At 34.2% G+C, this 23,464-nt stretch overlaps 1 protein-coding gene across 1 annotated transcript; it reads right to left on the bottom strand.

Annotated features, from left to right (window-relative positions):
• Window positions 1–1,582: 1,582 nt before the first annotated feature.
• Window positions 1,583–22,583, bottom strand: RSPH4A (radial spoke head component 4A). The gene is made up of 6 exons (XM_051997599.1): window positions 21,717–22,583; window positions 16,281–16,512; window positions 10,066–10,782; window positions 7,892–8,051; window positions 6,013–6,130; window positions 1,583–5,101 (listed from the first exon to the last, which is right to left on the bottom strand). The coding sequence occupies exons 1-6, from the start codon at window positions 22,415–22,417 to the stop codon at window positions 4,837–4,839; spliced, it is 2,193 nt and encodes a 730-aa protein (XP_051853559.1). The 5' UTR covers window positions 22,418–22,583; the 3' UTR covers window positions 1,583–4,836.
• Window positions 22,584–23,464: the final 881 nt, after the last annotated feature.

The following is a 23,464-nucleotide window of genomic DNA, read 5'->3' as shown; positions in this document are numbered from 1 at the left end:
CTTATCTCCCTGACTCCAATTCTCTGTCCACTGTTTTCTTTCAGTTGGATCTAATCCCCATTTGGAGTTTTCTTGGCAAAGATAGGGGAGTGGTTTGCCATTTCCTTCTCCAGCTCATTTTTACAGATGAGGAAACAGACAAATAGGTTTAAGTGACTTGCCCATGCTGATACAGTTAGCAGGTGTCTTGGGCCAGATTTGAATTCATGAAGATTGAGTCTTCCTGACTCCAGACCTGGCATTCTATCCACTATACCGACTAGCTATTATAATGTAGCATTCATCAAAACCATTTGGTGCTAGTAAAATAGAAAAGTAGATCAACAGGTTACACTAGAAAAAAAAATAAAATAATGCCAATGTTCAGGAAATCTAAATCAAATTATCTAGAAAAGAACTACTTTGATAAAAACTACTTGGAAAATTGGAAAGCAGTGTGGCAGAAATTAGCCACCAGCACCTTACACTGTATTCCATATTAAGTTAAAAATGAATGCATGACCTAAATAGAAGCACATCACATTCCTTTTATATGTTTATGGATATGAGATGAATTCTTAAAGAGTGCAAGCAAAAAAGTTTAATGCAAAAATTTTGATGACATTAAATTGAAAAGTTTTACCTCAAGACACATTTTAAAAATATTTTTTCCAATTACATGTAAAGACAATTTTTGACATTCAAATCTGTAAAAGTTTGAATTCCAAATTTTCTTCTTCAGCTCCCCCCAAGATGGTAAACAAATTGACATTGGTTCCAGATGTGCAATCATGTAACCATTTTCATAGTAATCATGTTTTGAAAGACAAAAAGCATGAAAAAAAAAAGTAAAAAATAGTATGCTTGGATCTGCATTTTGACTCCCAGTTCTTTCTCTGGACATAAATAGCATTTTTCATAATGAGTCCTTTATTGCTGAGAATAGATCATTCAAAGTTGATGATCATTCAATATTGTTACTGTGTACAATGTGCTCTTGGTTCTGCTCATTTCACTTTATATGGTTCATGAAGCTCTGAAGGTTTTTCTGAAAATGACTTGCTTATAATTTCTTATAGCATAATAGCATTCCATACTATAATATACCATCGTTTAGCCATTACTCACTTGATGTGCCTCCTTTGAATTTCCAGTTCTTTGTCACCACAAAATGAGTTGCTTTAAATATTTTTGTACAGATTTTTTATTATTTATTTCTGGTATACAGACTTAGTGGTTGTGGTAGTGTTTGTCCTTCATTCTCAAAGAGAACCAACGATGTCAGGAAAATGATGTCTTGACTTGCAAGTGGATTGGATTTAAGTGAGATGCTGTGCAGAATCACCAGCCTCACTCCTCCATAGCCACCTGAGTCTAGTGGCAAAATATAGATCAGGATGACTAGAAATGACCCTGAATGTAGTGGGAGACCTTGGCAAAGGCAAAGCTAAGGTTAAAGAAGCCATTGCAAAATAATGATAACCATTAATAACATATTAAAAAGGTTGTAGGAATAGTAAGCAAAATCTTGTGACTCACATTGGTGATCAAAGAACTATGACTAACCATGTATCAAAAATCAGGTAGTTAAATAAAAAGAGACTTTGTAATTGATGGAGAGATTTGAGATATTTAATTTAGAACATTATAGTAGGTGGCAGTGGAGATACACAAAAGACATGAAAACTTTCTATTTTTCTATCTTTAAGTAACATCTAATTGGGAACATCAAAAATATGCACAAAAATAATTAAACACAAGGAATATAATGAAAATACATAACTCAGAAAATGGGATTGGTACAAAAGTGCTTAGAGAATACAGAATAATTTTATTTTGAGGTAAGATGTAAATTGCTATCATTGAAAATGTATTTCCTAAGAATTCTGCTAATTAACATGGTTTGCATCTTCAACATCAACAATAAAAGTTTATAAAAATATTCTTGATTTTTCATACTAATTCAATTTTATTGATTCTATATTTTATTATTTTTCAAGGAATGAGGATTAATTGGAAGGTTGACATATATACTATTTTTCACACCAGGAATTCAAGCAATTAATTCTGGATTTAGTTTGAATAATTTTTTTTATATCCTTTTCAAAAATTTTAGAACACTAAGAGTTTCCAGTGGAGCTGTTTCATTCAGGCATTTTTCAAAACATAATTTAGTTCATTTTTTTAAAAATTGGATTTGGTTTATGATTCATGAAATTTTCATGGTTCTTCATTTACAGTTGCAAAAATTTGTCCAAAATTGACTTCTTTATGGGGTAGCTAGATGGCGCAGTGGTAGAGCACTAGCCCAGAAATCAGGAGGACCTGAGTCCAAGTCCAGTCTTAGATACTTAACACCCACTAGTTGTGGCCCTGAGCAAGTCACATAACCTCAATTGACTAAATTGACTAATCACAATAGTGTCAGAATATCTTACCTGGTTTATGCTTATGGTTCCACTTTACCTGAACATATTTTATAATCAAAATGATTGCTAGGTAATAGAATTCTTATGTTTGGCAGAACATTTACAATAGGTTAAAGAATCATAAACCAAAGCTCAGAGTAGAAAAAGGGCAGTGAACTCAGAATCAAGACCTAGGTTTGAACCACATCTCAACAATTTCTTTCTTATTACTATTTATTCAAGATATAAGATGTGTGGCAAGCCACAATTTCATTAAGTTTATTTTCTCATATGTAAAAAGGATTAATATCCGTTCTTTCTTGCTATGACAAATGCAATTTAATATTTGAAGAAATGTTTTATAAAATGCAAAGGACTGTGAATGAAAGACTATCTCAGTGCTAGTAAATTTATAAAAAAAAAGTTAATTGCTTTCCTTTTCAAAGGTACTTTCCATATACTCTGTCTGTACCCATTTATTAACATGTAATTTTCTCCATTAAGTCTATAAACTCCTTGAGGACAGGGACTATATTTGTCTTTGTATCTCAGCATTTAGCACAGTGCCTGACACATTGTAAGTGCTTAATAAATGCTAACTGATTGATTGAAAAATGTGTTTACTGCACCACTGATCAGTAAATGCTTTATATTTTCAAAAACTTGTGAAGAATGTAATTGAGCATTTTTTAAATTTAATTTTGTCAGAATAGCCTTATTCTTCTAATAGATACAACTGAAACATGTCAAATTTTTGGATGAGGCCAAATTATCTGCTTGTCACCAAAGTTCTCAAAAGCAGAACTTGTCACAACAATTCTGTAAATCAGAGAGGCTTCTTTGGTGTCAATCTGTATGTTTGTCTTCAGATGTCTGGAATCTTTTCCAGAGTTTGAAAAACAGACTAGTATATCTATATGACTGTCAATAGTCATATAGGTATGATTACTTTACAAAGCTGGAGGAAATGGCAAACCACTCCAATGTCTGCCAAGAAAACCCCAAATGGGGGTCACACAGAGTTGGACACAACTAAACAACCACAACAACACTTTACTAAGAAACATATGCATCATTATTAGACTAGTAGGGTAGAAGGAAAGTAGATCAGTCCCAGTAACACTGGGAGATCTGAAGCCTGCATTATGCTCCTAGGGATTTATACCCCTCTTTTAAGTTGATCATGAGCACGAGGGCAAAGAGGTTCAATAAGAATGTAGAGATGGCATATAGTTTACATTGGAATAGAAGATTCTAGATGAGGAAACCCCTCTCCCAAAGTAGGTCAACAATTATGCAACTTACAATCTTGAGTTGTGTAGAATACTGAAATTTTTAGGTGACCTGCCCATAGTCGCCCAACCAGTATGTGTCATTGACAGAATCTGAACTTAGCTTTTCCTGACCTATTTTGCTTTTTCATGGAATGAGATTTTGTTTTGATTTTTAATTATATAGCAACACTTTATGATCCAGATTATATCAGGACTTAACTGTTCTTGTATCATAAACCCTTTTGGCAGTCAGGTACCTAGGGATGCCTTTTCAGAATAATGCTTTTTTTTAATAATTGAAAGAAATGCTGCATTTTAGTTAAAGGTTAATAAAAAATGATGAAATTAATTTTTCCTTTTAAAAATAATGACATTATTTTTTCCTTATCCAAGTTTGAAAGCTCCTGAAATATATAGGTGTGTGGACTCTAGGTTGGGAACCTATGATTTTTATATTGATTTTCCCCAAAGAATATAAAAAATTTTCCATAAATATTTTTTCATTCTTTGTTCCTCCCATAGTAAAGGGACGTTGAAGGTCATGTCTGTTTCACATGGTTAGTAATAGTATTATGTATGTTTGAGATAAAAATATCAAAACTTAGAATTTTAAAATCATTTTTCTCAAAATAAAATATGGAATAAGACAATACTACTAAATTGACTACTTTCTAAAGCATGATTGAACTTAGAATAAAAAAAAAAATTAGAATTAGTGAGGACCAGAGGGTGGGGGAAGCACAGAGGGGCTAAGTAACTTTGAGCTAAGATTTTCCTAGTTTTCTATTTAATACTACCCTTACTAAGTTTTAGTATTTAGTTTTGTTTTTTCCCCCCTGAGGCAATTGGGGTTAAGTGACTTGTCCAAGGTCACACAGCTAAGAAGTGTTAAGTGTCTGAGGCAGGATTTGAACTCAGATCCTTCTGATTTTAGGGCCAGCACTCTATCCATGTGCCATCTAGCTGCCCCAGTTTTAGCATTATTTATAGTGATATAGCGTGTCAGTGCTATTACATTAACCCTCCTATGTTAGATACCTGTCTGAAACTATTTAAGAGTTTCATATATGAAATCTCAAATTTTGTATCTTTGAGGAATTACATTTCTGAACATGATTAGTTGTTATTATCAATCACATGTATCCCCAAAGCACCCGTTTGATTTCCCATTCTTATTAGTTGTCGTCGTCGTCGTCGTCGTCGTCATCGTCATCATCATCATCATCATCATCATCACCATCACCTTCAGTTTTCCCAGATTCTAATAAAGATTTCTCTTGTGCAATCCGGAAAGCCTCCTCCTCAGCCACAGTGGGGTCATCCATCTCCTTGATTTCTATCCCACTGGGGTACTCTGGTTGAACAAGTGGTGGAAGTGGAGGAGTATAATTTTCTGAATTGTATTTATGACCCCAACCTATGTAAAGATTCTCAAATTTTCTGTAAACAAAAGGATGATTACCATATAAGTTTTTAGGAAGAAAAATAAAATCTGAATGAGTTACTACAATGAACAAACATTTGAGTACAACATTGTACACTTCTCTAGTCCTAAGCAAAATTGCAATTAGAATTTACAGTAGCAATGAAATGTCCCTCAGGATCTATCCTATCAGAAGAAACTTACTTTAAGTACTAAAGCTGATGGCTATCAATATTATTATAAACAATTGTCTCTGGGAAATGAACAGAAGGACTTTTTGTAGGGCAAGAAAATTCCAGGAAAATTAGGACTAGATATTAAAGATTTGTTTCAGTATCTTTAATATCTAGTTCTAATTTTCCTGGGAATTCACAAAATACAATTTTCCCCTTATGTTTTTATATCTTTTAAAATGTTGTCTAAAGAGCTTATTTAGCTAAATATTCTCTTAGCTGAATTGAAAGAGTTCATTAGTCTTCTCAAAGTCTTGGTTATGTGCTAGTAAAGTCATTAGGAAAAAGTAATAAAGGTATAAGTTCTAAGTAGGGAAAAGCATATTTACTCTCCTTTTGACCATAATTCTCTCCATTTATATCTTAACTGCAATTTAAATACATTAACAGAGCCTTCTCTTACCCATTATAGATCTTTCATCTCATGCCCATGAAAAAATAAAACCCTTTAGATGTAAATTGACTTAAGTAGTTTACATTTTCTTTCACTAGAAAATTTAAATGAATAACCAAGTCATTTAAAAAGAGAATGACAAAGCAGAGAATATATTCAGATAATGATTTGACAGAGAAAGATGATTGAATTATCATGATAATTTCCTAAATTAATCTGCTTGGTTTTTCTTGTGGGTCCAGACATCTTTGGAAGTAATTAAGTAATAACCTATAATGCTTTCATAGCTGTCAGTACTTACTTGCCATCAGAAAAGGCATAAGCTCCAAGCCAAAGGTTAGATCGAAGGAATGCAATAGCATATTGAGGAATCAAACTTGAAGATAACTGGGCTGTCCAAGGAGGTGTGTTTTGAATTTCTATAAACCAAAGGCAGATAAGACAGATAATTTTTCATTTTGAGAGCCAAAACTGGGTAGTAAAGAGAGAAGAAAATCCTTAGAATCAGGAAATCTTTAGCTAACGTTCTGTTTCTGACACCTATTTGCTATGTGAATTATAAGCAAATTATTTGTGTTCTTGGGTTGTGCAGGTATCCATCTAAGACCATAAGTCACAGACAACTTGCTAATGCCATTGTTGGAGGAAGTTTCTTTATAATTCTCTATAAGAAATCCATAGTCCTGGTTCTCCCCAAATAATGTTTTAGACTCTTTGGGACATGTAGGATATGCATTATGATTAGATATAAACATCTCATTTTCTGTAAATCTGCTAAAGTACATAGGGCAAAAAGATAAGAAAGAAGCAGGAGAGCAATTGCTTAATAAGAGTCAGAAGCAATCAAGTTCTGAAAAGCAAGGGCCACTGACTTCATATCTACATTAAGTAGTAAGTAACCAAAAACAGAGGAAGAAGAAATATAAAAATGATGAGAAAGGTGTTAGAAATCTAAAAGTCAGCATTATGAATTAACATTTGTTAAGTGCCTACTATGTGCCAGGTACTGTACTACAATTCTGAGGATGTAAACACAATAATTAAATAGTTCCTTTATTTTGATAGCTTTCATTATATCATGGGAGATAAACATGTACACATATAGGTATATATAAATATAAGATTTGGAGGTGGGATTGAAGTACAGTAGGATTGAGAAGGGTAGTGATATTAAGTCAAGAAGGATTCAGGAAAGGTTTCATGTAGGAGGTGTTATTTGAATTATTATTTGAGGAAAAGTTTGAATTCTAAGAGGAAGAGATGAAGGAGTGCAATTATAGGCACGAAGGACAGAATTACAAAGGTACAGAGATAGAAAATGAGATAATGTACAAATGGAATAGCAAGAAGACCAGTTTGGCTGGACTACATAGCAAGTATGAAAAAAGAATAGCATATAACAATCCTTGAAAAGTAGCTTGAAGCCTGGTTATGAAGAGTTTTAGATAGCAGCAAGAGAAGTTTGTAATTGACCTTGGAGTTAATAGGGGATGAGGGGAATTTACTGAGCTGAAAATTGGCAATAATATAGATGATAGACTATATATATATATGGAAAAGATTAGAGGCAGGAAAACCAATTAGGAGGAGAGATTATAAGGGTCTAAACTAATATAGTAATATACATATATTACTACTTTATATAAATACATATGTATGTATATATTTGTATTCTGTACTTTATTGAGTTGACAACCTATGTCACATATACCAAAGGTGCCACATGAGCCATTTCTCATCTATATGAAACAATTGTAAGAACCATATCTATTCAAATTTTTTCATGCTTCTAATGAGTCATTAACAAAGCTTTGCTGCATTCCCATCCCCCAATGCAGCTCAGGTACCTCAGAAAAAAAAATAAGTAAAATTTCATATAGTGTTTTGTAGTTACCTTAAAATACTTTACCTACACTATTCTGTTTAAGTTATGCAACTACCCTGTGAAGTAGGTGGTACAGTTACTATCCATTTTTTCAAGTGAAGAAACTTAGTCTCAAAGAAGCTTAATAAATTTTCTTACCTAACCCCAAATCCAGTGCTCTATTCTACCTCAGCTATAAGAAAAAAAGAGGCCAGAATCCTTGTACATCACTTTTCAAAATATCCCTCATGTATGTGTATTCTAAATATTTTATAGTTTTTTTTTGTAATTATGAACTCATGTGTATATAAAATACCTAAATCTTCAGATATTGGAGTCAAAAGAGGTGGCCCCAGTTCTTGTTCACTGTTATCTGGTTCCTCTCTTTTTTCTTCTACTTCTTCATCTTCATCTTCCTCCTCTTCTTCTTCCCCTACCTCATTTTTTTGTATAGGGTTAAACCAATTACACCGGCCCTAGGTAATAAAGGTTAGAAGGCTTATAAGAATCTTCAATATATAATAGCAGCTCTGTGATAAAAATAATACACAATAATTTATCATGATAAATTCTGGAGTTTATAAAATAGTTGCCTAATAATAACTGTGAGGAAAATAGTGCAAAAATTATTAATTCCCATTTTTCAAATAAGGGAACTGGAGACTCAAAGAGCTGTAACCAGCCGATTATCATATAACTAGTAGGAGCCAAAGCTAGAGTTCAAAGTCAGGTTCATTAATAGGAAACCTAATATTTCTCCTGCACAACAAACTAGCTTCTGTTAAAACAGACCTAATTAAATTATAATAATTCTAGTAAACAAACATACTTCAAAGAGGAATTTTATTCAATTATACAGATAACTCAAACAAAAATAGGTTATATCTACTTTCTATTATTGTTTTACAATGACTTTCAAAAAGTCAAAGAATGTGTGTCTTTCTATGTATATGTTATCCCAAATATCTTAGTGCAGTTTTAAGTTATTAGTGCTCTCTATGTGTATATGTATGTATTATATACATGTTACATATTTATATATATGTGACTTTTGGGATATCCTATGTATTTTAACCATTCAATCATTAGTGAACCACATAAAGAGATCATTAGAAATAATATAAGAATAAATTAATAAATATTAAGACAATAATATTTGTAATGTGCCATTAAGTACATTCTGGACTTTCTGGCTATGTGACACTAAATAAAGTGCTTAAAATCTTAGCACCCAGCAAACTCTACAAAAAAAATGTGTTGTAGAATAAGCACTAATTTTTATTAATAAGTGTAATTTCTTCATGTGTAATTCTCTACCTTGACAAAATGAAAAAGATGAGAGAGAAAGGGAAATAGGAGGAGAGAGAAGAAAAAAAGAAAATAGAATAAATGAATAGAGGTGAGAAAAGATGAAATGAGATGGAATGGAATGGGATGTCATGGGACAAGATAAGATGAGATAAAGATAGCTATAGTGAAAGTTGTAGTTTCTCACTTCTCTTTTATGTAATTCATTATCTTTTTCATGTTTTTCCTTATGAGGGTTATGCTAAAATTATTATAGTATGTTTACAATACATAATTACAATAATATATGACAATAATTATATGTTCCCTAACACAGTCTTTGAACACATTGTACTACCACCATGAAATAGGAGTGTGATTTGAAGAAAAGGAGCACGATCCTAAAAAATATGTTTACATAAATTTAAAATATAAAAAAATAAGTAATTTCACAAAGTCACCTAAATCCTATTTTATTTGAAGTAAGTCATATAATACTACTAGCAAGCAATACATTTGAGGCAGCTAGGTAGCACAATGGATGGTCCCTGGAGTTGAGAAGAACTGAATTCAAATCTGGCCTCAGATTTCTAGTTCACACAGCTAGAGTAAATAACTTCTGTCTACCTTAGTTTCCTTAATTGTAAAATGAGAATAATAATAGTATCTCTCTCAGCAAGGGAAAATTAAATAAGATAATATTTACAAAGCACTTAGCACAGTGCCTAGAACACAGTAATCATTAATAAATGCTTATTTCCCTCTTTCTGACCCAATTGAAAGTCTCTAATTGATATCATATATTTGGCATTCTTATAGTTTTAATTTTTATTTTTAAGTGTCTTTATCTCTTTTGCTAAACTACAACATCTTATGTAAAAGGACTATTGGGGGAAGCTAGGTTGCACAGTGGATAGAGCCCTGAAGTCAGGAAGATCTAAATTCAAATCTGGTCTCACTTTCTGGCTGTGTGACTCTGGGCAAGTCACTTAATTCCAATAGATTCAGAAAAGAAAAAAAGGAAGGAAGGAAAGAAGGAAGGAAGGAAGGAGAAAAGGAAGGAAGGAAGGAAGGAAGGAAGGAACGAAGGAAGGAATGAAGGAACGAAGGAAGGGAAAAGAAAAAAGGAAAAGGACTATTGTCTTCCACACCATAGAAATTAAATAATGATTGATGGTAGATTGAGATTTGTAGGGAGCATACCTGAGGTAGAATATGTTGCACATGATGGACCCAATTGGACAGAGATTCTACTAGCTCAATGACTTGGATGCCTTCAAAATCAGGATTCTTCTCATAATTATCCCGTCCACCTTCTACTTCCTCCTCCTCCTCACCTTCTCCAAAATGATAGAAACCTAGAGGGCTAATGTGAGTTCCTGCTGAAATTCGAGCAATTTGTGCCCGCAAGTAATTACTCTCATTCCCTGGAAAAGGGGGATAACTTATAATAGGAGCATCTAATCTCCCTGTGAAAAATTTCTTGATTTTCCTTGCAATAACAATTTGTGCAGGTGTCACTGATGGTAACCTGACCCAAGGCCTTCCTGGCTCATTGCACACAAAGTAGGTATATTTGTTGGCACCTGTTCTGTTTTCTTCTTTTGGTATCACTTGTGGGCCCTTGTAAGAAGACTTAGGCAATTCTGTTTCCTCTTCATCAGCCTCACTTTCTTCGATGTTATCTTCCTCTTCTATCTCCTCTTCATCTTCTCCTTCACGGAATTCCACTTCAGCCACAATGTAATTCCTGTCTATACCCAAGATTTTCCCCCAGAAGCGGCATGTATGTAATGGTTGTGTGTCACTGAGATGTTTGAGGGCAAGAAAAATGCGATAGGTTTCATCTGTACTGAAACCAACTCCGGCTTGTTCAAAGTAGAAAGCTGATTCCATTATATTTGGAAGAGGGGTTTCTGCCTTAAGAGAGAAATACATTAGTTAAGAATATCAGATACAAGCAGGAATGTTTCAAGGCTCAAAACAGTTAGAATATCAGATACAAACAGGAATGTTTCAAGGCTCAAATGGTATAAGGAATGTAAAGCATTTTACAAACCTCAAAGTATTATGTAAATACCAATTATTAATATTTCTATTAGCCTATAGGCACCAGTTCTCCAGTCTGGTAATAATGTCATTCCTTGAGCCTTTTACTGTATTCCTGATAAATCCAGGAAATAGAGCAATAAAAGTGTATGTTGATAAATGTTTAACAACAACACTGGAAAGGGGGGTGGGGAGGAGGAGCAGGGAAAGTCTCCACACACTTTTCAATTTAATCTGTAGACACTTTCAACAAAACTATAAATCAAGCCCTGATTTATAGCAAATGTCAGTTTCTAAGTTTAATGTTCACATTGAAAATTTTACAATCATTTCTCACAAGTCAATAGAATTAGCATGCCTTTGAATATAAGAAAACTATTTGCTTTCCTTTCTTCATCTGTATTTCCTTGGATGCATATTAATTTCAATCACAATATCTTTGTTCATGTTGTTGCTAAACCCTAGTGCTGTAGCCAATCTCTTAGCTAGTTTATCATCTCATTTCTTTTAAGACCCAGCTTGATATGGTTCCATGGGAATGATTCCCTGGCTCAATAACACCTTTATCACTTTCCTAGCTTATATCCTCTTTTATTACTTACATAGGGAGCTTTTTTCTTATCTCATACTTTAATATTTCAAGGACCTCTGATTTCATTTCTTATATTTCCTTACAGAGATACAGATCACAAACTTTTTGTACTTAAATAAGTCTTTGTGAATGACTGTGGCAGAAAAATTCATCAACTTGTGAGCAAGTTGATAAGTTTTTCTAAATTTATAGATTGGTCTTCAGATGACAGACCTTAATTTGTCACCTTCCATTTTATTTGGACTGTAGTGAATCACTTTACATTGGGGGTTCAGAGCTGCAATAGGGCTAAAGCTGATCAGGTGTCTGAAAAAATCCTGTGCCAAGATGTTAGAATAGGCAAACTGGCTCAGATTGGAAAAATGATACATTAAAACTTCCATAGTGACCAGCATTTGGATTAGGTCAGCAGTTATGACTCTTGCATTTCTAGCCTAGATGAATAGCCTTAGGTAATGGCATCAGATTTATAGGCTATATGTAATTGAAATGAATATCCAAAATATTGGATGAAATTGCTAACAATCCCTGTAATTTCTAAGTGAATCAAATCAGAGATTACACTTTTATTCCTTCCACCACATTAACTCCAGTTCTGTATCATGCTGAACCATCACAAGATTCAATGACCCTTATGCAATGATTCTAATAAATTAAAGGCTATTCCTACAAGTCTCAAGAATACCACTATTGTCTCAAAAATGCCTACGCCTATGGGTCTGCCATGGGAACTGTTTACTTAAGACCTAAGGAAGATGTCTGCATTGTAGTCCAGTCCCTTTGTGGTTTTTAAGAATATAACCCTTACCCCTGCCCCAGAAAGTCAAGACTTCCTATTCAGAGGGAGGGCTTCAGTTGGCAAACCATTTTTCTCACTTTGAAATCAATAAAATGGCTATATGATTTGAGACTCTCCAGTCAGCCTGCTTTGTTTGGCCTTTTACAGATTAGCAGCTGGTCCAGTCCAAACTAAATTTCAAATTATTTTTTCAGTATCAAGCAGGTATAGAGAGGAAACAAAGGAAGTAATAATAGTTATTTAGATTTGAAGGCTGCCTACAAATAAATCTCAATAGCATGGTTGAATGGAAAGAACATTAGAAGTTAAAGCTCCAAAATCTTCTCCTAAGCCTTAGAGCAAAAAGCAATAGATTGATTCAACTTCTGGTGTTGTCATATTAATTTAATTCCATCTGTATAATGAGGATAATAATATTGCCTATTTATTGCAATTAAAATTGAATAAGATACAATATGTGAAAGTACTTTGTAATTTACTATATAAATAAATACAAAATATTATTGTTATATGAGAGGCAGCATAGCATAATGAATAGGAGACCAATCTTGCAATTAAGAAAACTTGGATTTGAGCTCTTTCTCTGACAAATACTACCTATGTCATCCTGGGCAAATTGTTTAACTGCTCAGTTTTCTCAAACTATAAATCATAGACAAGATACAGAGGAGTTAATAGGGGTTTACAGTACCAATGGAATCACAAATTCCTCTTCTTTTTTCCCACCAAAATATATATTATATGCAAATATGCTAACTAAAACTTCACTATTGAAAATTATATATCAGATTAGTTTATCTTAAACCTCCAAAAGAACCTTGTATATATTAGTATACTGTCTCACTTATAAAACAGGTCTTTGTATTGATCCCTTCAAGATACTTTATAGCAGAAATAAAGAAAATTACAAATACTTAAACATGGTTCTTCAAAAAAAATCTGAGTGGGCATTTCATATAAGACTATCAAAGTATTTATTCAGAAATTAAGCCTACTACTATAGATTGTTATTAAAGAAGGATAGGAAGAGATGAATTATTTGACTTAGGGATTTTTAACTTTTTTGTGGGTGATGGACTTTTTTGTCAGTCTGATGAAGTCTATGAACCAATTACTTCTCAGAATCATGTTTTTAAATAACTGAAGAAAATTATAAATTGTGATGAGAATTTAGAGAAAATAAATGTATATTTTTTCCTCATTCAAATTTATGGACTTCTGAAATCTATCCATAGGCATCTTGCATTGTGTAGACTTCCTATCTCCTGATTAAAAATCCCTAATCTAAATAAAGATTCAAATTAGACACAGGACCAGGAACATAAATGACCTGTTTATTCTTGTGCTACAGTGTCTGCTTAAACCAGCAAATGTATAAACAAAGAGAAAGGCTTAAGATGGTATCTAAGATTAGTGTTATTGAAGGTTACTATTAAAGCAACTGAGAAATAATAATAAACTCATACTACAGAGGAAGCTAGGCAACAGTATAATGGATCCTATTTATAAATGTACACATCAGAAATTTCTGAGTTATTAAAATATGTATTTAATAATTGCAGTACACTATCCTTATCTCTGATACTAACTTACTCTGATGGGAAAAATCGTTCACAGATTCTTATAGCATGTACAACAAAGATCTCATTTTTCCACTTCTTGTCAGCCCTTCCTGAATCATCTTACATTCTCATCTCTTAACAACTTGTGTTTTTAAAAAAAAAGTTAACATAAGATACTTAATGTCATTCCTTGAGCTTTTTACTGTATTCCTGATAAATAATAAGTCTAAGTAAGGATTCAAAGGATAGCCCAAGTAAAGGCAGGCATTTAAAGATAGATTTTCAATTGTTCAACAATAGTTCATACAATAAACCTTAATTAAGCATAAATAAAATAACATCATTTTTATAACATTTTTGCAGTTTATGAAGAACTTTCACAATATCTCATTCCTTTATTTGATCTCTTTAATAACCTTTAAGTAGGTAATATAAATATTATGTTTGTTTTCAAAAATGGAAACTAAGATCTATTGCCTTTTTGTATCCCTAGAGTTTATACTTATCACCATAATAGGTACTTAATGGTTGGTTGATTGTTAACCTTTGCTCTCGAAGAGGACCAATGACAGCACTATATGAAAATCAAGTTAGTGCATTGGACTATGGTTGATCAGATCAATATGAGTTTGGAATGCTCTGCCACAAATCAGACACTAATAGTCCCTATGAACATTTGGGGCAGATTCTCTAACGTTGTGCATCTCAAATTTCTTCTGATCTAATTCAACTCTGCTTTGCTCATAGAGCACAGTTCCTTCTCTGATGAGAGCACACTATACTGGGTGGTTCTCTGCCAGTGTCTCCAATGTCATGCAATGAATTCTAAAGTTCTTAAGAGAAACCTTGAGAGTGTCCTTGGATCACTTTTTCTCACCACCTTATGAACATTTGCCCTCTGTGAATTCTCCATTATATATATATATATATATATACATACATATATATATATTTTTTTTTGGCAAGCAGATATCTGACATTCAAACAATGTGGTCAGCCCATAGAGAGTTATGGTCTCTATAATGAGTTGGAATGCTTGTTTGGTTCGAGTTTAGTTTAGTTCAAGAAAAGTTCTCGGTGTCTGGTATCTTATGCTGCTAGGTGACTTACAGAATCTTCCTAAGACAATGCAAATGGAAGCGATTCACGGTAGGGATACACTTACTGTCAAGGTTTCACAAGTATATAATAACAAGGTCAGCGTAACAGCTCTGTAGACCTTCAGTTTGGTAGTCAGTCTAATATCTCTCCTCCCTCAGATTTTTTTTCAGAGCCTTCCAAACACTGAGCTAACTCTGGCAATGCATGTGTCAAGCTCATTATCATATGGACATTCCTGGAAAGTGTACTGTCAAGATAAGTAAACTTATCACAGCATTCATCATTTGTTGTAGATGATGGTTCCACACCTGGATGATTTAGTGCTGGCTAATAGAGTACCTGTGTTTTTTTGGTGTTAATTGTTAGGCCGTAATTAGCACAAGCAGTAGACAATGAATCCATACTTTGTTGCATCTCAGCTTCAGAGACTGCATTATGTGCACAGTGCTTAATAAATGTGTAAGACTTATTGAATGAGAAGAGAACCAGCTACACTCAGCGAAAGAACTATGGAATGGAACTATGGAAATGAGTGTGAACCACAACATAGCATTTTCATTCCCTCTGCTTTTGTCCGATTGCATTTTTGATTTCCTTCTCAGGTTATTTTTATTTTATTTCTAAGTCTGATTTTTCTTGTGCAGCAAAACAACTGTATGGATATGTATACATATATTGTGTTTAACATATACTTTAACATATTTAACATGTATTGATCTACCTGCCTTCTAGGGGAGAGGATAGGGAGAAGGAGGGGAAAAGTTGGAACAGAAGGTTTTGCAAGGGTCAATGTTGAAAAATTACCCATGCATATATCTTGTAAATAAAAAGCTATAAAAAAAAAAGACTTATTGAGTGACTTGTATAAGATTATACAGATAGCAAGTAGTAGAGCCTAGACTCAAATCGATCACATTTGGGTTTCTTCCATAATACTATTCTATCTCTTTCTAAAGGGCAATGTTTCTAGGTAAGGTAGTGAATAGAGTGCTACTTAATTTGAATTCAAATCCATCCTCAGACACATGGGCAAGCCATTTAATGCTTTATGCCTCATTTTCCTCATCTATAATATGAAGAAGAGAAAGAAACGGCAAAGCATTCCAGTATCTTTCCCAAGAAACTTCTAAATGGGGTCATAAAAGGTTGAAGGACACTGAAATAGTTAAAAACAAGCAAAGGAATGATTGGAATTAAGTGAGGTAAATTGGAAAATACTACTTGAAGAATACTTGCCAAAGACAAAAGGTAAAAATGGTTGTAGAAAACTGTGAAATAAAAAAGTGTGAATTTTAAATCAATAAAAAAGACTTACTATTTCATCTTCCTGTTCTTGATCACCTTCTAAATTGCCATGGAGAAAAAGTGACTTTTGCTTCTCTGCTAATTCATATGCCAAAGGTACTTCGTGTTCATCTTGGAGTGTATCCAATTTCTTACTAAAATGAGACTTCTTCACATCTTGACTAATATTTTCAATGATATCAACAACATTTTCAGGACGTTGATCTAAAACTTTAGTCAGTACTTTAGAAAGATGATCATATCTACCCAAAAAGAGAAAACCCCAGAAAACAACATTAGACTTTCTAAGTGTAGCAAATACACTTTTTATTTGCTACAACTGAGGATGGTGAAAACATTCAGGCACTCAAGAAGCTTAAAAACTTTTAGACTTATTGAGACATTAATTACCTATACAGTGAAGACAATTTCTATTTCTGTCTTCTCAGAAAGTCTGTAGCATTTTTAGAGGGAGAAGGCACCTTGACATAGAGGCTACAGGATTTTGTCCTGGACCTTCTTCACTTTTCCTTCTATAGTTTTCAAATATTTTTCTACTTCAAATAGTTTTCTCAGTTCCCATGAATTTAACTACCATCTCATTATTGATAATTCTCAAATCTATTTATCCTGTCTCAATGTGTCTGCTGACCTCTAATATCCCATCTCCAGTTGCCATACATCTCAAGCTGGATGTCCAGCTAACATCTTAAACTCAACAACTTGAAAACTTAATTCATTATCTTTCCCTTTAATTCCTCGCTACCCCTCTTATCTTACCTATTACTGTAGAGCAGGGATGAGGAACCTCTCCACTGGCTGTACAAAATTATCAATTTATATAACACTAGCAGGGGGAAGACTGTTGTACTTAGCTTTTAGCTCATCATTGCTTGCGACTGCCTTAGCAAATAATTTCATAGGTCTTCTATGGCCCACAAGTCAGACATTCCTGACTTCTGCTGTAGAGGACAACACCATCCTTTGAGTTGCTCAGGCTTATAATTTAGAAGTCATCTTTGCTCACCTACACAAATTCAATCTGTTGCCAGAGTTTATTGATTTCACCTTTACAGCATTTCTCACATGCCCTCTGCTCTCCTCATATTGCCAGCACTCAAGTTCAAGTCCTTATCATATCACATCTGGATTATTGCAATAGTTTATTGTTGTCTCCCTACCCCAAGTCTCTCTCTACTCCAATCTATCTTCTATTCAGCAACCAAAGTGATGTTCCTAAAGTGTAGGTCTGACCACATCACTTCCCTACTCAATAAACTTCAATGGGCTCCGTATTGCTTCTAGGATCAACGTTAAAAATACTGTTTGACATTCAAAACACTTTATAACTTAGCACCCTCCTACTTTTCCAAACTTCTTATACTTTACTCCCTACCACATACTCTAATCCAGTGATAGTGATCTCCTTTCGATTCCACTAACAAGACCCTCTCTCAACTTCAGACATTTTCTCTCTCATCCATGCCTGGAACATTCTCACTCATCCATTCTTTCTATGACTTCTCTGGCTTCTTCTAAAGTTGCAAATAAAGTACCATCTTTTATTGGAAGCCTCATCCAATCTACTGAACTCTAGTACTTTCCCTCTGTTAATTATTTCCTATTTATTTTACATATAGCTTGTATATATTTGTTTGTATATTGTCTTTCTTCCCCTCTTCCCTCATCTTACATTGTAAGCTCCTTAGAGTAAGGAACTGTCTTTTGCATCTTTTATATTCCCAGCATTTAACACAAAACCTGGCCCATATCAGGCACTTGACAAATATTTATTGATTGACTTGGCTACATGAGTATTTCAGTTGCCTCAATAGGGCTTCCTAAAATGAAAGGAACCCCTAGAGCTATTATAATTTAGGAACAATAGCCAAGTAAGATAATCCAACTCTAATACCCTGTTCATCAAGCAAATATATGAATTTGTTTTTTCAAGAATACTTTTAAAGACAATTTATTAGCTAAAACAAATATCCTAATATCTCAGTAATTATAATTTTCATCTATTAATCAATTTCTTGAGAGTTTGATTAGTAAAAATCAGTTCCCCAAGGACTGATTACTTCAAAGTTGACTTACAAAATTGACTACCTCTTCCTGCAGATATGAAAATTTAACTTTAGACTTGGGATTATCTGAAAAAGGTGTCATTCAATAAGGTTCAGAACTATCTGTTTTCTGTTTGACACCAAATCATTGTTATTATCTACACAATCCAAGCACTTTTGCTCTAGCCAAAAGAGTCTATTCTCTGTCACTACTATTTAACTTGATGATGTTCTGCACCTTTAAATCTTCAATTGCTATATGCAAATAACACCTATATAATATTACCTTCAAAGACAGGACTTAAGATTCATTTCTTTCCAGAGTGTTTCCCTGATTTACATATCTTGGTCCTACCAATAAAGGACCAGATGAGTATACATTTTCCAATATCTTGAATCTTTTGCTCACTTGTCCTATTGTTCACATCTTGACAACTTTCAACCTTGGGTTACCTCTACTCTTCCCTATTACCTGGCTGCTATTGATCACTAAAGAAGTCATATAACCATACTAAGTCCACTAAAATTTTATGTAACTTAATCTCAAATTGGCCTTCATGGCTGTACATCAGTCTTTTAATCCCTTTCTGAATGGCTATTGCATTTCTCCACAGAAACTGTTCTAATTTTTTTTCTTCTTTCTTCAAATCTCTCATATAATTTCATCTTCTTCCTTCTGAACAGAGCACCTACTTATTTAACCACTCCTTTATTTTCTTTATTTTCTTTCTTGGGTGCTTATCCATGGTCAGTTCCTTAACCAAAGGTGATTGGTAAGATTCTGTCCTAGAGCCTCTTTTCTTTCTAAATTTTGTTTCTTGGTAACCTCATTAATCCCCATAGATTTAATAATCACATGACTCCCAAATATACATATCTGGTCTTCCTTTCTCTCCAGAGCTCCAGTCCCATATTATTAACTTGTCTGCTAGACATCTTTATCTGATTATTCCATGATCATCTCAAACCATTCCAATTTGAATTAATCTTTCTCCTAAAATCCACATTTCCTCCAAACTTTCTTATTTTTTTTAGATTTATAACCTGAGTCTTATTTATGTTTTTATACCTCTCATGTTCTATGCTCATTCATTTGTCTGATCTCATCTCTTCTACCTCCATAATATCTTTGCTATTTCTCCCCTTTTTTCCAATCACAGCCAGTACCATAGTTCAGGTTCTTATTAACTATTCTTTGATTATAGCAGTAGCCTCTTATATGGTCTCCGTATTTATAGTGTCCCTCTTCTCTGATCCATCTTCCACATTGTAACTAAAGTGATATTCTTAATACATAGCTCTGACCCTATTACTCTTCTACTCAAAAATGACTCAAAAATTGCTTTAAAATATGAATTGTACTTAAAGCCTTGCACAGTCTGGTTCCCATCTACCTTTCCATTGTTATTACCTATTACTCCCTCACACATTCTATATAACCATACTACTCTCCTATCAGTTCCTTGTATGTAATACTTCATTTCTTTCCTTAATGTTTTTGTACATTGGGCCCTCCCATTGCTGGCATCCTCTTGCTTTTCATCTTAGCCTCTCAAAACCCCTAGCTTGTTTTTAGGCTCAGTCAATTCTTACATGAGAGTTTTCCTGGAGTTGTTGCCTTGAGTTGTTATTGATTGCTTCTTCCTGAAATTATATATTTTAAAAATATGCTTTGCATTTACAAATATTTACATATTCTATATCTTCTCTTTATCATTCAAAGCCCTTCATAACATAGGTCCTTCCCCTCCCCTTTTTTTTCACTTTATACTTCCATTTAGTAACACTGGTCTTCTGGATGTCCCTCAAACAAAATACTCCATCTCTCATTTTCAGGCATTTTCACTGTTCCCCACGTCTGGAAGGCTCTCCCTCTTCTCTGCGTCCTGATGTCCCTAGTTTCCTTTCAGTCTAAAATCTCATCTTTTACTGGAAGCCTTTCCCTATCCCTCAATACTAATGGCCTTTCTTCTGCTAATTATTTCCAATTTATCCTCTGTATAGTTTTATAGTTTGTCTTGGTCAGTAGATTTCCTCAACGGCAATGACTGCCTTAGCCCTTTCTTTGAATCTTCAATGCTAAGAAAATGCCTGTCATATAATAAGTGCTTAATAAATATTTACTGACTGATTGACACACACACATGCATATATATGTATATACATGTGCATACATATTGAGAGACCAAATATATATATTTCATAAGACATATGCATGTACATGTATATTGCATGTGTATTTTGCATATGAAGTCTTCTCAAATAAACTATCAGATTTTCTAAGGCAGAGATTTTTAAAAATTTTTTACAAATCTACTCTCTTAGTATATTTCTACACAAAGTCTTAATGACTACATTGCTTATTAATGAAGTATTTTCCTATTTATACTGGTTGCTATTGTTTTATGCTTGGGAATATTGATATTAATAGGTATCAAGAATAAAGAGTACATTATTCTCATACACAGAGGGACACCAATAGTAAGGTGAGTTTTTGTTAATCTATAATTACTTGAGTACCTATTAAGTGCTAGACATTGTATTAAGCACTGGAAATCAAAGATAAAATGAAATTGATTCTAATCTCAAGGAGTTTATATTCTATTGATTTTCATGTTTCATAAACATATCCATATTATATACACATTGTTAGCATTAAGTAGCATTCACATTTTGGGGGGGTTAATTTTGCATGTAAAAATTGACATGATTTTTATTTATATCAAGATACTTATTTTGAGGATATTTTTAAATTCACTTTTAATGTGAATGATGCCCTTTCTACATCATTGATCAGTCTCCAATTCTGACTTTTTCTTATTGCCTGGAATAGACAGGAGTTTTTTAGGAGGACTAAGTTGTGTTAGAAGACTAGATTAGGAGAACTAGTTGTGTTTTTTTTTTTTAATTTCTTATCAAAATCTATGGAAAAGGAAAACTATTGATTATTTAAAGCTAGAATTTGTTTAAGTCAGAGAGTTACTTTTCAATAATTTAGTAGAAGTGATATTTCAACTATTTCACACAATTTTTAATGTTATGAAAATACAGAAAATTCTTTTAATATAAACAAAATAAGCTATTTTACTGCTACTGTCTTTGATATCTAAGTACCAAATTTAACTCACTACATAAAAAACCAACCAGGCATTCAACAAATTGTTTGTTGATTGATAGGAATAATTGAGAATGATTAATTTTTGGAAAGAAATGTTATTATTATGTAATAAGCTACTAGCTAGATCACCATTCAAAATATCCTGGACTTCCATAGTCCTTTATCTTCAAGTCCCTTTACTACCTTGTCTTTTCTGGAGACACATACCCCATACATGGCACACCCAACTACTTAGTTATATTGTTTCCTCAATTAATTTTGTTTCTATTTATCTAAGACTCACAGATTTAGGCCTGAGTTGTTACTTTTCTTCAGTAGATATGCCTTAGCATTCTGGACAGCAATCTCTAGTGTATTAGGTGCAGATGCACCTTTTTGATTCAGTCCAAGTTCTGGCTTATTGATATCAAATTTACTGTTGGATTCATCATGATGAAAAATGTCTGAAGCTAGTTTTTCTGGTGGATTGATGTCCTGATTCAGGTCCTGCAGCAGATACTGGGGTTGTTGGGAAAGATAGGAGGATTCCTCTGATCCAGTTAAATGAGCTGTTGTTTCTCTTTCATAAGAAACTTGTTCTAAATGTCTAGGTTGAAGTTCCCCAGCCTCGGAAATTTCATCAAAGTTCTCTTCGGGCGTGGTAGGTGGAGCACGGCCCTGTGGATCCAGCCTTACCTGAGAAGGACCTTCGGTACCTGGTTTTGAAGGGGGAGGGCTAAGTGCAGCGTTTGGTTCAGCTGGGGTAGCTCCGGAGTCTCTCTCTCCCGACCCAGGGCTCTGAGGCCGGATATCATCCCTGGGCGGGGGCTCGGATGCCGGCCCTTTTTCTTCCTTAAGGGAGTCAGTTACCTCGCGTTCGGAGTCCGGGGATCGAGATGGAGCAAGTTCTTCAGGCTCTCCGCCTTCCCTGGATCCCTTCTCTTTTTTTTTCTGTTTATTTTCTTCATGGGATTCCTCGAGTTTGGGGAAGGCAGAGGCTTCCATGGTTTTTTGCAAGAGATGACAGATTGGGTACTGGCTTTGAATGGAGTGGTACTCGTGGGGCAGGATACCAGAGGCGCCGGTAGACGGGCTCCAGGGACTCTGGAGGCTTGCGAATCCGTTTCCATAGCAACCCCCTAGGAGAAGGGTAAACACCACGCAATTTGGCTCAGCCTGGAAAACGGATCGGGGCGGGGAAGGACTTGGGGAACTGGAGTGTTGATTTGATCTTGGTCCTGCCCATCTCACTAAGTCCACTAATTCTATATCTTAAATAATGAATAGGTCCCGCCCAGAAAATGACTGGGCTTTGTCCTTCGGGGGGCATTATTGATGCATCCATATCGACTACGTGGAGAGATGGATTAAGTTAGTAGAGGACATACCTGCACTTGTAAAGACACGAAAGTAGAGAGTTAACTAGCTTCCGCTGTACTATCACCATCCTGCTTAGGCTAAACTGAGCAGACTTCAGAGTTCTTTACTGCCAGTGTAGACCACAGCTGCTTGGTTGTAGATGGAAAAGGGATGCGGGGAAGGGTGTGGAAAAATTAACAACAGGATAAATAAATTATAGCTATTTAATTGCAGCCTAATCTATCCAGAGTTTAACTCTCAAAATCTCTGGGTTTCTGGGTGAGGGTTAGAGGGCAGTTTCCTAATTTGACAATTGAGATCTCAGTAAGCTATTTCATGCTTTGCCATTCCTCATTTATTTAATATTCACTTATTAAGCTATTATGTGAAGAAAGCATTGTATTGGGGAAGAGAAAAAGCAGAGAGAGGAAGATGAAAAGTTCAAGCGACCCCTTTTCAGCCTCATCAGATTTCCTTCTCCTTACTGCTTACAAACTTGTTGACCCGATTTTCAAAAAAACTCTCGATCCACCCATCTACACTACCTATCATCCTTTATATTTCCTCCCTTCTAGTAGAGAACTCCAACAACTTGAGAAGGCCATTTGAAATTGGTGCTCCTGCTTTCTTTCCTCTTTCTTAATTCTTAGCAATCTGACTTCCACTACATCATTCATCTGAAATTATTTTCTC

Source organism: Antechinus flavipes, chromosome 4 (genome assembly GCF_016432865.1).
Source record: "Antechinus flavipes isolate AdamAnt ecotype Samford, QLD, Australia chromosome 4, AdamAnt_v2, whole genome shotgun sequence".
Lineage (NCBI taxonomy): Eukaryota > Metazoa > Chordata > Mammalia > Dasyuromorphia > Dasyuridae > Antechinus > Antechinus flavipes.
This window is presented reverse-complemented; position numbering and strand designations above follow the sequence as displayed.